Source organism: Microtus pennsylvanicus, chromosome 8, assembly GCF_037038515.1.
Source record: "Microtus pennsylvanicus isolate mMicPen1 chromosome 8, mMicPen1.hap1, whole genome shotgun sequence".
Taxonomy (NCBI): domain Eukaryota; kingdom Metazoa; phylum Chordata; class Mammalia; order Rodentia; family Cricetidae; genus Microtus; species Microtus pennsylvanicus.
In genome coordinates, this window is record NC_134586.1 from 101,377,403 (window position 1) to 101,393,608 (window position 16,206).

The following is a 16,206-nucleotide window of genomic DNA, read 5'->3' on the forward strand; positions in this document are numbered from 1 at the left end:
GAGCGGCACTTGCTAGAGAAACAGCACAGAACCCTGTGTGTGCTAGCCAGGTATTCTGCCACTGGGCTACAGATGCACTGGGCTCAAGTCATCATGTTTCTCTCAGAGTTAATAAAATGTCCTAACATTAACTGTGTTGCATGTGTCTGTCCCTATATTTCAACTGTAGACTTCAAACCAGCAACTCCTGTGATTATGGCAATGTTGCACTAAAGCTCCCACATAAGAAAAACATAAAATAGGGACTAGAGAGATGGACTAGTGATTAAGAGCCCTTGCTGCTCTTTCAGGGGACCAGAGGTCAGTTCTCAGCACACACACAGGAGATTACAACTGCCTGGACCTCCAGCTCCAAGGAATCTTCTGAACCCTTCTTCTGAGCCCTTCAGGTACCTTACTCACATATATACATGCATACAGAGATACATACACTACACATGTATGTAAATAAGAAATTAAAATGGAATTATGTGTGTATGCTATCTCAACTGTTAACACACGTGTGAAATAAAAATCAGCAGGAAACATGGAAACCCAGCACAACTCAGTCCCAACACACCTTAACTTCACACATTTTTTATTGGTTTTTCAAGAATGGGTTTCTCTGTAACTTTGGAGCCTGTCCTGGAACTCACTCTGTAGACCAGGCTGATCTCAAACTCACAGAGGTCCACCTGCCTCTGCCTCCCGAGTGCTGGGACTAAAGCGTGTGTCACCACCACCTGACTAAACAGATGCATTTTCCTTAAATACCCATTGGTGAGCAAGTATCGATTTCTTCCCCTCTCCCCTCGACCAAGCCTTTACCTTTATTTTAAAAAGTTGTGTATTTATTTCACTTTCTGACTCTGTGCTTGTTCTTCAACACACTTTCAAAACAGTTTTCTGCTTCTCAATAAGGAAAGCCCCTGTCATGGACACCCTTGGCACACATGGAACCACCACAGGCCCTGCTGACATGCTTCTTTGTCTTAGACAGTCCCACAGCACAAACCCCTCACAGTCCACTAGGCACACACCACATGTAGATTTAGATACTTTCCCAGCCTTCTTGGTATAAAGGTAAACAATCCTGTTGCCAGGGGTGCGAGACAGCCATGTTGTGGAAAAGCCTAGGACAGTATGTCAAACGCTGGACCATTGTGAGTGTCTCTAAGCATCATCCCCCCGCCGAGCATCTATTTCCTGACGCACAAGATAAATCATAATCCTAGAATATACCAAGCTCAAATTACCAGGAAAAGATGACTTATTTTGTGTTTCATAAACATGACAAGGTAAGATGAAAAGTCCACACATCTGTCGAAGGTCCCTGCCATACGTACCTGGGAAGATGTTGAGTCTTATGTGAGTCCATCTCTGCTGCGAATTGACAAAAAAATAGTTGTGGCTGGAGTCAGGGTCTCCTGGCTTAAGCTCCGACATGGGAACCAGGTGATCCCAGGAGTCCGAATTTAGCTATTAATAAATACAGAAACATCGACAATGGCTCTTGAGAACAATACACTCTCATTCTATGCAACAATTAGGGGAGGAGATTATAACAGTTGCTGAATGGCATATGCTTTAATGATAAACATCATTAACTCCAGTTAGGGGTTTTTCCCCATACCAATTACAACTAGGTGATGGGATCTTATAAACGGATAAGCTTTCAAGCTTTCAAACATCTTTTTTTTTTTAATTTTCGAGACTGGGTTTCTCTGTAGTTTTGGGTGCCTTGTTAGAGCCCGCGTGGCTCCAACACAGAAAACTATCTTCCCTAACTGGACTGGTACGGAGCAGCAGGAATAATCAGACACAGCTTACACAGTCATCACTGAAGGGCATCTCAGGGTCCTTTCTCCCGACGATTCTCGCGTTTATTATCCAAACAGCTTATATACCAACACATAAATTGAGCGGGAAAATACATTAGACTCTCTCCTAGGTAACCAGGTGAATGGCCTTTTGTCACATCCGCATCTACCTGCATGCTAGCTGTCACGTAGGCTTGAATTAGCATCTCTATAAGATATCCTCCAAATTACAAAGAAAGGAGCAACAACTTCCCGATCTTTTGTTAGGAAGAGACAGCTTGTCTGCAGAACTATGTGACCACCTTGGATGGGGCCTATGGCTTTGGCGCCTGGCTGCCACACCATACAGAAATATGGGCCTACAGTGCCTGTCCTGGAACTAGCTCTTGTAGACCAGGCTGGCCTCGAACTCACAGAGCTCCGCCTGCTTCTGCCTCCCGAGTGCTGGAATTAAAGGAGTGCGCCACCACCACCCGGCAAACATCTTTTTCTTGATTCTTAAAAGAAAGCAGAGCGGTGATGCGGGCACTCAGCTAAAACCCAGGGCGGAGGAGATGGTGCACTGAGCCTTTCTGGGAAAGCTGGCTTGTCCACAGTTCCCCACCCACCACAGATCAACACATCTGCGACAGCACGAATTAATAACTAAATACACTTAGCACAATGACGGTGCCAAACCCAAGCCCCATTTGCTAAGCTTGCTATGTTCGTCAAAAGTTACTTCGTCAAGTCAAGTCGCAGTGGGAGGTAATGTTAAGGGTTTCCTAGTAGGGCAGCAGCAGGGTGCAGGCGCAGGCAGAACCCGTTGACCCATCAAGGCTGTGGACGCAGAGGGGAATGGACCACTGAGGAAACTTCTCTCCTGCCACTCTGTGTAGGGAAGGACAAGGGGTCCGGGATGCCTGGTGGCACATCCCAGGCAATGGCCTCACCCAGTCAGGCCTGCAATGGTCTCTTTGCAGTTCTGGCACACAGAACCAGCGTCTTACCTCACTAACGGCTTCAAACTCCTTAGGTGTCGCTGCAGCTCCTGTCTTCGCTTCTCTTGGTGGGATGGCTGGCACATTTTCTGAATTCGAAACAAACACACAGGATCGGGGTTGAGAAACAAAGAGAATGCACTGTCTCAGGAGGTCTGTGGCAATTTCCATCTTCCCAACAGCCCTAAGGACGTCTTTGCTTTTATGACAGAACCGCGGATTAGAGTCTAGCATGCCAACGGGAGCTGCTCACTGTGTCTTTGCCAGCTTATTTCGGAGGAGAGTAGAATACATTGGCCCCGCATCTGCTCATCATTTCACGTTAGGCCAAACTCCATAGAGGGATCACTTTTTTTTCTTTTTGAGTTCAGAATATGGCAAGGTTAATTCCAGAAGCTCTGCCGTTCCCCAGCATCTGCCTCGAACTCAGAATTGGCCAGCTCAGAAATAGCAGCGTCCACAGACAGTTAAAGCAGTTCTCATGAGTCCCGCCTCTCAAACCATCATTAACTTCCCGGGAGGCTAGTCCCCTGAGGGTAAGGCCTGCTGGCCTGTGCAGAGCCCAGCATGGTGCTGTGCACACTGCACCGCTTTAGCATAGGTGTATCCAGTGACTCAGTTTATCCTCCCTAAAAATGTGTGTGCACTCACGTAGCTGTGTGTTAACTAATTCAGTTGTGGATGACAGATTATGGAAATAAACTACGAAACCTGTACAAGCTACAGTACCTGGTGTTCCCAGAGGTAGAAAGAGTTTCCTGCCTAAGAACCCCAGAACTGCTGCACCACAGAGACTCTACAGCTGGAAGCAGGCTGGAGCTCACAGTCTGCAGTTGTCTCTGTCTCAGCTGACCCATCTGATCCCACAACCCACTGCTCCCACCTTCCCCAGAAACCAGTTCGGCAAATGCCCCCACCCATTAGGAGAACACAAGGATATGCCTCTGCACACCTGAGTGCTGTGTAGGTTACAGTCACCATATTGGGCCAACAGACACAGTTAAGCCGCACATCAAAATCCCCAGGGCAGCCCATGCTACCTCTCGTCCTTGGGCTCCGTGGCAGCCCGGCAACCTCAGAGCTCTGACACATTTGCTTCTTACAGCAAGATTAGCATCATCAAACTGAGTCAGAGGAGCCCCCATCTCAGGCTCCTCTCTGGAGGCAGTGGCTCCTACATACCTTCATTCAAGTTTGCCGCTTGAATCGACATACGAGGAGCATAGCTCCCAGAGAAGTAAGAAATGTCCACGTCGACACCACGGATAATGCCCTGTATCCCCAGCTGGATGACACACCAGTCGTGACCTGTACAACAGGACCACAAGGATAGCCTGTGATGTTCCATGGAGGAGTATAAGAGTACCGAGAGGTACTGGGGGGTGAGGGGCAGTAAAGAGAGCACTTGTGAAGTCCCATGGAGGATGAGGTCCCACGAGGGAAGAAGATAGCACTCTTGAAGTGCCATGGGGGGATGAAGAGAGCACCCTTGAAGTCCCATAGGGGATGAGAACATCCATGAGTTCCCACAGGGGATGAAGAGAGCACCCATGACATCCCATAAGAGATGAGGAAAGCACCCTTGAGGTCCCACGGGGGAATGACAGCAGCTCTGAGGCCCCATCTTCCACCACAGAAGCACACGTTCAGGGTGATTCTCATGTGGCCACCAAAGACCACCACGACCCTCAGGATCCTCAATTCTAACCAACAGATGTACTGGCCTTTGATTCAGAGACACCAACTCAGTTTTCAAGCCCATCCTTTCCTATTACTGTGCTGGGAAAATCGCAGGCTCTCTCTAAGGCTCCTTTCTTTAAGTTAGGGAAGACATTGATTACTGACCACTTCCATACGTTTATTGTAGCATAGAACCCACCAGCCTGGATCCTCTACAAACTCACTCTCTACTGTTTCAGAGTTCCCTGCAGCCTCCATTCCACCCATGGCCCAGTTTGCTTACATGTGCCTACCAAGCCTCAAGACACTGGTCTGACAGCCCTCCAGAGTCTCAGGTAGTCCAGGCTTAAGCTAGCTAGACATCCAAGAATTAATTACCTTGAGCTCCTGATCATCTTGCCTCCACCTCCAGAGCTAGGATTATAGGCATGCCCCAACACACCTGGTTTAAGTGATGCTAGGATCAAGTCCAGAGCTTCCTGAATGCCAGGCATGATCGTTTGAACAGGTATTATCTCCTATAGGCTCAGGCATTAGAATGTTTGGATCCCAGTTGGCAGTGATATTTGGGAAGGCTTAGGAGGTGGGACTTTGATAGAGGAATGTGACTGAAGGGGGCTTTGAGGGCTTGAAATTATTCCCATTTCACTCTGCTGTGGGCATGCTGTTCAAGACGTGATCTCTCAGTTTCTTGCTCCTGCCACTGGGTGCCTCTGCTTTCATGTCTCCCCTGCCACCATGGACTCTAGCTTTCTGAAACTGTAAGCCCAAATAAACTCTTTTGTCTATAAGCTGCCTTGGTCATATATCACTTTATAAGTAGCCAAGCTCTCTACCAGCTGAACCTCATCCCGAGCTGCAAACAGCCACCATCTGTAACCTTCACAGGGTGGATGTACAGTCACGCCTCCTCACCTGGAATCCGTCTCCTCCTGGTCTCCCATCCATCCATCCATTTCCCAAACTCCGTGTATTCGTGTTCCTTAAAGCTTGGACTGTCGCTCTAAGGAGATGCATGGGAGGTCATTAGGGTCCATGAAGAGCTGGGGCTGTCTGCCTGTCGGGCTATGTTGCAGAGAGACCAGGACGCACCAAGAGTGTCTGCCCCACCTCCATGCCCAGCTCTACCGTCCAGACCAAGAGGTGCCCCCCATGTTTTGTAGTATCTGAGACTAGAGTTCTAGTCTGTGAGCTTCAGCCCACAGAATCAACCCTTCTCAGCAACAGAGGAGACCACATGCGGGTCCCATGGATGCTGTTTCTCTGTCTCTCTCTGTCTCTGTCTCTGTCTCTGTCTCTCTCTCTCTCTCTCTCTCTCTCTCCTGTGTTTAGGTGGGCACTGAGCAAAATGGAGGAGGTCAGTCACACTCACAAAGCACCACGGCGTGGGTCAGCAGACCAGGTCACAGGAGAGCCCACTGGAAGTCTGGGGTCAGGAGAGACATTTGTGCTCTAGGTACTGTGCCACTGCCTGTGGGAAAGCAAGGACTCCTGGTGGCAACGACACCAGCTCGGGCTCTTAAAATGAACCGTTGAGAAATCTGCTTCATCCTTGAGAACAGGGATGACTGCAGAGCCTCAGTGGGGTATGAGGACGTTGAGATGGTTCATGACCAACCCTAGGACAGCCTCTCTGTCTACTATCTCCCAGCCCAGAGAATGGGGATCAGGCTCACCCCCATACCTCAGTTTCTCTCATCTGTCATAGGCAGGTGATATTAGTGCTTTTTCCCAACAATGACCATCATGGACACCGAGACACGCCAAACTACATCAGAAGTGCCCGTGTTTGCTTAGAGATGTATAAATGCTGGCAATGCTTTTACTTTATTACAGACTGAGCATCCTTAAACTAATCATCTAAATCACTCCAAAGTCCTCACACCCCAGGATGGCAGGAGGAAACAGCACTGTGTGGAAAGAGTGGCAGCTGCATATTTAAAGAAAAGACCCTAGGCTGGTGCTGGGGTTCTCTCCCAGCCCAGTGCCACCTCTGCAATGAAGGACGCATAGTTAAATGAGATCCGCCCAAATGTGCATAGACAGAAGAAAGGGAGAGAAGGGACAGTGACAGCCACTCAGCGGTGAAGAGGAGGGCCCGGGTCTGCGAGGGCCATGGGGGAAGAGTCTAGTTCCAGAGCATCAGGTAGTTAAGACTTTGAAACATACAAAGTATGTCATAGACTTACAGACGCAGAAGCTTTAAGGTATAAGATACTCCCAACTTTCCTGCTATGTACTAAATGTTCGTGTCCCCAGATTCCTGTTGCAACCCCCGTCCATGAGAGGGTGTGGCCATGTGGGGACTTGGGAGTGATTTGGTCACAAGGGCAGAACATGTTTTCATGTTAAACACGCCCCAAAGATCCAAGTAGTAAACAAAAGATTAACCCTCCGCTTTGCACATTGTGAGGTGGTGGAACTCAGAGGTGGAGTCTCAAGGGTTTTCTGAAGGTATTGGTGGAGGGTGTTCAGAAGGTCCAGGCCCTTTCTCTTTTGTCCCTTGGTTGCCATCAGGTGAGCAGGCCTCCACTGCATAGGACCATGGTGTCCTATGCCACCACAAGCCCAAAGCAACAGGTCAGTGAGCCATGGGTGAGACCTTTGAAGTCACAGGGCAAAAATAACCTTCCCTCTTCAAAAGCTCATTCCTCTCTGGTTCTTGTTAAAGAATGAGAAGTTGACTAGTGGAATCCCTCATGGTGGGACTGGACCCTGTAAGAAGAACTGAGTGTTCTCTCTCTGCCTTGCCCCTGTAAGGACACAGGGAGGAACAGCCAAGTGCAGTGATTCTGCCGGCCTTGATGCTGGATGCCCAGCCTCCACGCTGTGGGAGCACGTGTCTGCTGTGTAAGTCTCTTGTGGGTGGTGCACTCACATCCAACACTAACAAAAATCACTGCTTGGTAGGGTCCACTCCCCCAAGGGAGCTTGAGAAGTGGGCTGCAGCTGATGAGGGAATGGAGCCTCAGCTGTATTTCCAGCCTCTCTCTCTCCCTACCTCAAAAAGAAGAAAAACCTCACCAAGCATGATGGTGCACACCTATAACCCCGGCACTAAGGAGACTGAGGCAGGAGGATTGCCACAAACTTGAAGCCAACCTGGGCCATATAAAATCAATTCCAGGCCTGGGTTACAACAGAGATTTTCTGATTTTAAAAAAATTAAATGTAAAATACATACCTCGTGTTTTTAAACGTGACTAGATTTGCACATGCGTGTTGAGGGCATTATTTGCATGTGCGTGGATACACTATAATGTAAAATCAAAGAAATAAGGCCCCATTCTCTCACCCTCCCACTTAAATCCACCTCCCGGACTTAGTACGGAACTGGCCTCTGCATGGCACCACACTCATGCGCAGGAACTCTTGTGGAGTGTGTCTGGAAGAACCAAGCTCCTGATCTAACTCCCTGGCGATTTCCGTTTAGGCTGATGTTCTCCCACTTCCAATACCAGAGTGAATATTTTCTGTGTCTGTTTGCCCGGTGTGCAGACAGCACACATCTGAGTGAGTTAGGTCAGGACGTGCACCCTTAGCTTTCTCGGAGAGGCGCGCGCATCGTTGGATACCGGAATTCTGGCCTTTGCTCACATGTGACATGGAACCTCCGGCCCTCGCTTTATTTTCGTTTTCTCCTGAGGAGAAAGTAAGTTGCTATATGGATAGCGCCTTCTGAGAGAAGTGAGTCAGCTCGCGCTGAGCGCAGCCAGGTCCTGCCCTGACGGAGCAGCGTCTCTGGGAACCTCCGACCAAGGCTGGGGGCAATGCAGTGGTCCCCACTGACGGTGTACCCCTGGGTTTCCCTTTCCACACCTGAGAGCCCTCGGGCCTGCGTGAAAGACGGACAGCAAGGCTCTCAGCACTGTCCGTTCTCTGTGTTTATCTGCTTAGGGGCTGCCTTTGTGTAAAAGTGCATTCGTGTGTGTAAGACAGACAGACAGAGGAATCTATACACGTGTGCTTATCCATGTGAAGACTACACACATCTGTGTCTTTTTTTTTTATCCCCATTTATATTTGGAAACAGGGTCTCTCAATGAACCAAGAGATCATCAGTTAATGAGATTGTCTGGCCAACAAGACCCAAGGACCCTCCAGTCTCCACTTCCAAAAAACTGGGATTATAGGTGTATGCACCTCTGAACCTGGTTTCTTTGTGTGTTCTGGGGATCCTCTGAGGGTCCCCGACACTTACACAGCAAGAACCTTATCCACTGAGCCATATCCCAAGCCCTATCTGTTCACAGTTTAATTTTTATTTTTATTATTAATGAAGAGTGTGTGTGTGTGTGTGTGTGTGTGTGTGTGTGTGTGTGTGTGTGTGTGTAAATGTGGTAGAGTCATGCCATGGCATGTCTGTGGAGTCAGCAAATAGCTTTCAAGAGTTGGTTCTCTGGGGCTGGAGAGATGGCTCAGCGGTTAAGAGCATTGCCTGCTCTTCCAAAAGTCCTGAGTTCAATTCCCAGCAACAACATAGTGGCTCACAACCATCTGTAATGAGGTCTGGTGCCCTCTTCTGGCCTGGAGGCATACACACAGACAGAACATTGTATACATAATAAATAAATAAATTTAAAAAAAAAAGAGTTGGTTTCTCTGGTTCTACTGTGGGTTACGGAGCTTGAACTCAGGTCTTCAGGCCTGTGAAGCAAGCACTTTATATGCTTCAGTCATCTCCCCAGCCCCACTGGCCCCCTTTTTAACCAAGAATGCCCTACCTATTATAATTAGGCAGATGATCCCCAAATTCAAAATGGGTCCATTTTCTTCCAAGTCCGGGATATGGGATCCATGTTAGTTATGGGCATACTCAGTGACCTTGGTTTTTCCCCCTGGACAACCTGGCTCTCATGTCCTCTCCTGGCTCTGCCTGGCTCTGTGTGTTCCCTGGGAGCTGGAATTGAATTGGGTACCTTTCCAGTGATCCTTCCTGCCCAGTACACAACAGAGGGCTCTGTCCCAGACATGCGCATAGGTTTCAGCGTACACAGCTGCGGAGCTCAGCTAAGCCAGTCATTCACCGTGCAGGACGCCTGTAGCCTTACCTTTATGAGGTTTTCTGCAGGAGCGAAAAAGTCATCTGTTGCAAATAAAACCTGGACAAAGAGAAGAAAGGAATCAACCTACCACAATATTCAGCTATATCGCTCTTAGGCGTATCCCCAAAGGATGCTCAATCATACCACAAGGACACTTGCTCAACCATGTTCATAGCTGCTTTGTTCATAAGAGTCAGAACCTGGAAACAACCTAGATGCCCCTCAACCAAAGAATGGATTTTAAAAATGTGTTACATTTACAAAATGGAGTATTACTCAGCTGTTAGAAACAAGGACACTATCTGGGAAGTGGTGGCGCACTTCGGAGGCAGAGGCAGGCAGGTCTCTGTGAGTTCAAGGCCAGCCTGGTCTACAAGAGCTAGTTCCAGGACAGCTAGGGTTGTTACACAGAGAAACCCTGTCTCAAAAAAAATGGATGGAGCCGGGCGGTGGTGGCGCACGCCTTTAATCCCAGCACTCGGGAGGCAGAGGTAGGCGGATCTCTGTGAGTTCGAGGCCAGCCTGGTCTACAAGAGCTAGTTCCAGGACAGGAACCAAAAAACTACGGAGAAACCCTGTCTCGAAAAAAAAAAAATGGATGGAACTAGAAAAAAAAATCATCCTGAGTGAGGTCACCCAGACAAAGACAAACATTATGTGTACTTATTCATAAGTGGATATTGGCTATAAAATGAAGGGTAACTATGCCACCATCAACAGACCCAGAGAGATTAGGAAACAAGGAGGTTTTCTGGGGCAACACCCAGATCTCCCCAGGAAGAGGAAATAAAGGAGATTTTGAGAGTGGATTGAGAGTGGGTGAGGACAGGAACCATGAGTCGTCAGGTTGACAGGGTGCACAGGGGGAAGAGCTGAGAGGGGGGACTGCTGGGGGGAAGGCATTTCAGGTTGGGCTATGCCTGGCTCAGGGAAATCTCCCAGCAGTCTACGGGGAGGACCCCAGCTTAGGCTCCTAGCTAAGTAGCCTGAACTAGCCATTTTCTGGGACCAGATTGTCAACAGAGCCGCCATCCAGCAACTGATGGAGGCAGATGCAGAGACCCACAGCCAAACATTAGGTGAGTTCGAGAATCCTGTAGAGGAGGAGAAAAAGGAGTGTAGGACCCGGAGGGGTCCAGAACATCACAGGAAGGCTCACAGAATCAACTAACTTGGGCTCATAGGGGCTCACAGAGACTGAACCGACCACCAGGAAGCCTGCATGGGACCAACCTATGCACTCTGCACATATGTGACAGTTGTGTAGCTTGGTCCTCTTGTGGGACTCCTAACAGTGGAAGCAGGGGCTGTCTCTGACTCTTTTCCTGGCTTTTGGGACCCTACCCCTCATACTGGGTCACCTTCCCCAACCTTATATATGGGGGGTACTTAGTCTAACTGCAACTTGATATTCCATGTGTTATTGATACTCATGGGAGATCTGCCCTTTCCTGGATGGAGACGGAGGAGGAAGGAAAGGGACTGGGGGGGTGAGAGTGGGGGAGAATGGGAGATGGACTGGGAAGGGAGGATGGCGGAGCTGCAGTGGGATATAAAATAAATAGATGAATAAAAAATTAAAATAAAATAGAAAAAATCTAAATGAAATTACCATAAATTTAAAAAAAACACTTTATTCCATCCTCTAGTGAGCCATTAGGGGATGCATTAAAAAGAATACGTGAAATTGCCTTAGGGAAGAGGTGAGGTTCCCCTGTAATACTTTCTAAGCATTTGGGTCTCAAGCCTGCCTCTTCCTAAACCATTTTTTCCTACCCTTTCTTTTATTCTGAGTCCCTTTTACAGTCTGGATGAGAAGGGTAATGTCTCACACTTGGAATGCAAATAGACCAGTTTCCTTCTCTCAGGCTTATCACTCCTAGAGATACAGATATGTGCAATAAGCGTGCTTTGGATGGGTGCAATAAGCGTGTTTTAGATGCATGCAATAAGTGTGTTTTAGATGTGTGCAGTAAGCGTGTTTTAGACGCATGCAATAAGCGTATTTTAGATGCATGCAATAAGTGTGTTTTAGATGTGTGCAATAAGCGTGTTTTAGATGCATGCAATAAGTGTGTTTTAGATATGTGCAGTAAGAATATTTTGATCATATTCATCCTCCCTCCCCAACTCTTCCCCATCTGTCCCCTCCCTTCCCACCCACCAAACCTGTGTGTCTCTTTTTAGCCTTGCAGTTCTTTCATAAAAATGATCAATGGGAAAAAAATGGGTCTGGGGAGATAGGTTGGTGGTTAAGAGCACTTGCTGTATAAGAATGAGGACCTGCATTTAGATTCCCAGCACATAAAAGAGCCAGGCCTGGACACACACATTCATCTGCCACACCAGCACGGGAAGCAAGTGGAGACAGGAGGATCACTGGGGACCCTGGCCATTAGCCTAGCAAAAGAAAAAACGGCAAGTTCCAGCTTCAATACAAGACCTATCTTAAGGGAAAAGAAGAGGTAGAGAAGGATAGAGGAAGGAATCCCTTGTCCTCCTCTAGCTTCTGCATGCACACCAACACACACTTCCACACCAGACACATGTACACACACATGTGCACGCATACACATATGCACACATACAACACGTGTGAAAGAAAGAAGGAAGAAGAAAGAAAGAGAAGGAAGGAAGGGAGAGAGGGAGGGAGGGAAGGAAGGAGGGAGGGAGGAAAGAAGAAAGGGGAAGGAAAAGGAAGGGAGGAAACAATGCTCACTGGATCACACTTAGCCAGTTTGGATGCTCACCTTTCTAGACCTGGATGGAGGGGGGAGGACCTTGGACTTTCCACAGGGCAGGGAACCCTGACTGCTCTTTGGACTGGAGAGGGAGGGGAGAGGAGTGAGGGGAGAGGGAGAGGAGGGGGGGGGGGGGAAATGGGAGGCTGGGAGGAGGCGGAAATTTTTTTTCAATAAAAAATAAAAAAAAAACACACTTAAGTTTTGGAAACCACCATTCTCCCTCTGGGAAGATGGGTCTGCAACCGAGTTGTCCTGGAAATGTACCCACGAAAGCAGCCCACTTCTGAGTGGACTGCTAAATTGCACACCAGTGAAAGAAGTGTGAATTACTTTCTTCCTGAGTATAGCTCGTTGTCGCTCACTGGGGGAAAGTGGAACCGTGAGCTGAACACCTACATTCCTCTCTCTGCTCCCTTACTGCAGGTGTAATGGCACCAGCCTCCTCCCATCCCGCTGCCCTCGATAGCCTCCTGTGAGGGACAGTATTCCCTGAAGCCCTCCTTGCTGTCATGGACCACAGACACTGTCTCCCTTTTATTGCTTCTTTCCAGGTATTTGGTCACAGCAAATGGAGAAGTAATGAGCCTGGTGGTGGTGGTGCACACCCTTAATCTCAGCACTCTGGAGGCAGAGGCAGATGGATCTCTGTGAGTTTGAGACCAGCCTGGTCCACAGAGCAAATTTCAGGACAGCCAAGGCTTGAAATTTTCAAGCCCTGTCTTGAAAAACCAAAGAAAGGAAGAAAGGAAGGAAGGGAGGGAGGGAGGGAGAGAGAGGGGGGGGAGGAAGGGGGAATATTGGCGGAGGTGGCTCATTCATTCCCAGCTGCTCAGACCCAAAATAATTACATAGAAACTATATTATTTGCAATACTGTTTGGCCAGTAGCTTAGGTGTATTTCTAGCTAACTCATATTTTAAATTAGCCCATTTCTATTCATCTGTGTATTGCCACGTGACTGTGGCTTACTATCTGTCTCTGGTGGCAAGCTACATGACTTCTCCTGACCCCGCCTTCTTTCTCCAAGCATTCAGTTTAGTTTCCCCACCTACATCTACTCTGCCCTATCATAGGCCAAAGTAGTGTCTTTATTCACCAACCAATAAAAGCAACACATATACAGAGAGACTTCCTACATTAGAGGGAGGGAGGGAGGGAAGGAGGGAGGAAGGGAGGGAGGAAGGGAGGGAGGATAAAAAAGGAAGGAAGGAAGGAAGGAAGAAAGAAAGAAAAAAGAAGAAAAGTTAGATGGGGAAAATGACTCGTGGGTAAGAGCTCTCACTACACAAGCATAAGTATGAAGTTCAAATCCTCAGCAACGTAAAAAGCCATGTGCAGCCCATGTGGGCCTACAACCCAGAGCCTCGTGTGCAGAGACAGGAGGATCTTTGTGGCATGAGGTCTGCCAGAATGTCTGGGAAATGGCAAACTCTAGGTTCAATGAGAGAGAATTTTTACAGGATTAAGGTGGAGAGTGACAGGACACTTGACATCATCCTCTGGTCTCTGCATAGGTACATGAACACACATGCATTATGTACACACATGCATTATGTACACACACATGCATTCTGTACACATACATGCATTATATACACACACATACACACACACACACACACTTGCCCTATCTCAAAATTGCCTGGAATTCAGTTCATTTCTTCAGAATTCTGCCCATGCTGGGTCTCCTCAGCAGCCCATTGCTTCAGCCTGACTCTAATTTACTTCAGGTCAACATAACAAGAGCGGGCCCCTCAGTGTTCACGCCTAGCATCAACTTCCTGCTCTTGGGAACCCTGCTTACCTTTCCTCCCACACACTCAGAGGCCATGTCAATCAGCTGAGTGAAGTCCAGAAATCTGGTCAGTTTTCCCTCCTTCGGAATATCAGTCATACTTCCTAGAAGTGAGAAAGGCAGGCCCTAGTCAGAAAGGAGCTGTATGGGTAAGAAGAGCTCTAAAACCATGCCTGGAGGCCCTTGGAGGTGAGGGAGTGAAGGACGGGACTACTTGTCACCTTGGAGACACCTCAGCAACCCAAACAGACCGGAAATGAGAGACAAGAATAAGCCACCATTTAACACACAGATCCCAATCACAACCACACAAAGCCAGGTTGTGTCTTAATTACTGTCGTCATAACTGTTCCATTGCTGTGAAGAGACACCATGGCCAATGTAACTCTGGTAAAAGAAAATACTTAATTGGGGCTGGCTTACCGTTTCAGAGATTTAGTCAATTATCATTATGATGGAGAACATAATAGCATACAGGCAGACTGGAGAAGTAGCTGTGAGTTCTACATCTGGATCCACAGGAAGCAGGAAGAGAAAGACAATGGGCCTGGTGTGGGCTTTTGAAACCTCAAAGCCCACCTCCAGTGACACACTTTCTTCAACAAGGCCACACCTCCTAATCCTTCCCAAGTAGTGTCACTCCTTGGTGACGAAGCATTCGAATCTATGAGCCTATTGGGGGCATTCTCATTCACAACAAATACTGGAAACATTAGTTTTAAAAAGAACAATTTGCAGAGCTTGGGAGACAGCTCAGAGGTTAAGAGCACTGGCTGCTCTTTCAGAGGACCCAGGTTTGATTCTGGCACCCACATGACAGCTCACAATTGTCCGTGACTCCAAGATCTGACACCCTCACACAGACATGCATGCAGACAGGACACCAATGCATATAAAATAAAAACAAACAAATTATTTACAAATAGAAATGTTAGTTGGGTGGGGTGGCACATGCCTTTAATCCCAGCAGCACTTGGGAGTCAGAGGCAGGCCTGGTCTACAGAGTCAGTTCCAGGACAGGCTCCAAGACAACACAGAGAAACCCTGCCTCAAAATACCAAAAAAAAAAAAAAAAAAAAACAGTTTTTGGTTTTTTTTAAAAAGAACTTGATTTTTATTTTCTTTGTCTTTGGGTGCATTCTAATAATACCCCTAAAGCAACCAGGTGGTAGGCACAAGCCCTCCACAGTCAGGCAGAAGCTGGCATAGTGAGACGCCAGGCCACAGACATGATGTCACCAGGCAAACAAGGGCCCTAACCCGCCTCTTATTTTGAGGTTGAGGAAGAAGAGAGATGGAGAAATGGAGAGAAGATCCAGAGCGGCCCAGGGCCTCCCTAGCTCTAAACTAAGTGGAAGTCTTCATGCTTCTGCTTCTCTACTCCTCATGAGAACAGATAAACCCATTCAAAAACTGACTTATTAGCAGGTTTGTACCATGCTGGCCACAGCAGAACACCTGACAGAAACCCTGTAAGATCGGGTTTGACTCAAGCGTTCCCTCAGGCTAAGGTGCAGAAGCATGTGACAGAGGGTTATGTCACGATGGCTCAAGATGCACAAAACTGTGAAGGAAGTAGGGAGTAATAGACCCCCAAGGACCCCCCTTCCAGTGTCCTACTTCCTCTAGCTAGGCTTCACACCCCAAAGTCTCCCAAAACCCCACAAGGTAACATTACAGATGGGAACCGAGCCATGAAAGCATGAAGCTTAAGGGACATTTCACATTCAAACTGCTTGTGAGAGTTTGTCCTGCATCAGTCACAGAAGTGAAACCAGCAGGTGAGAGGTCAGCTCTCCCTTAAGGTTACGAAAACAGTCTTAGTATGAAGCAGCCTTTCCCAGGGGCACACACATATCTAAGACACAGGCATTCCTAACACTGCAAGAGGCTACAGGACTCTGGGAGCAAGGGGGAAGGGAGAAAGGGGGACAGAGGAGGGGTTGTGGAGGGGAAAGGGTGAAGGGGGTACAGAGAGAGAGAGAGAGAGAGAGAGAAGAGGAGAAAGAGACAAAGAAGGGGGAAGCGGAGAAGTGGGGAGAGAGGCAGAAGCGAAGCCTTCGAGGCTTAGGGAACTTCATGGGAGAAGAGGAAAGAAGAAAAGAACAAGAGAAAGGAGTGATGTGGCACTCCCTCTGGGTCTGTCTCTAACCCTTGTACAGG

The 16,206-nt window shown here is 48.0% G+C and overlaps 1 protein-coding gene across 1 annotated transcript in view; it reads right to left on the bottom strand.

The window, feature by feature from the left end:
* The window catches only part of Allc (allantoicase), a 30,796-nt gene extending 16,654 nt beyond the window's left edge, over window positions 1–14,142 (bottom strand). Inside the window, exons 1-6 of the mRNA XM_075982085.1 lie at window positions 14,053–14,142; window positions 9,511–9,561; window positions 5,375–5,462; window positions 3,962–4,087; window positions 2,789–2,868; window positions 1,326–1,458 (exon numbers count right to left, since the gene is read on the bottom strand). Coding sequence (XP_075838200.1) covers window positions 1,326–1,458; window positions 2,789–2,868; window positions 3,962–4,087; window positions 5,375–5,462; window positions 9,511–9,561; window positions 14,053–14,142 — 568 coding nt within the window. The remainder of the gene's footprint in view (window positions 1–1,325; window positions 1,459–2,788; window positions 2,869–3,961; window positions 4,088–5,374; window positions 5,463–9,510; window positions 9,562–14,052) is intronic.
* Between the last annotated feature and the right edge of the window lie 2,064 nt (window positions 14,143–16,206).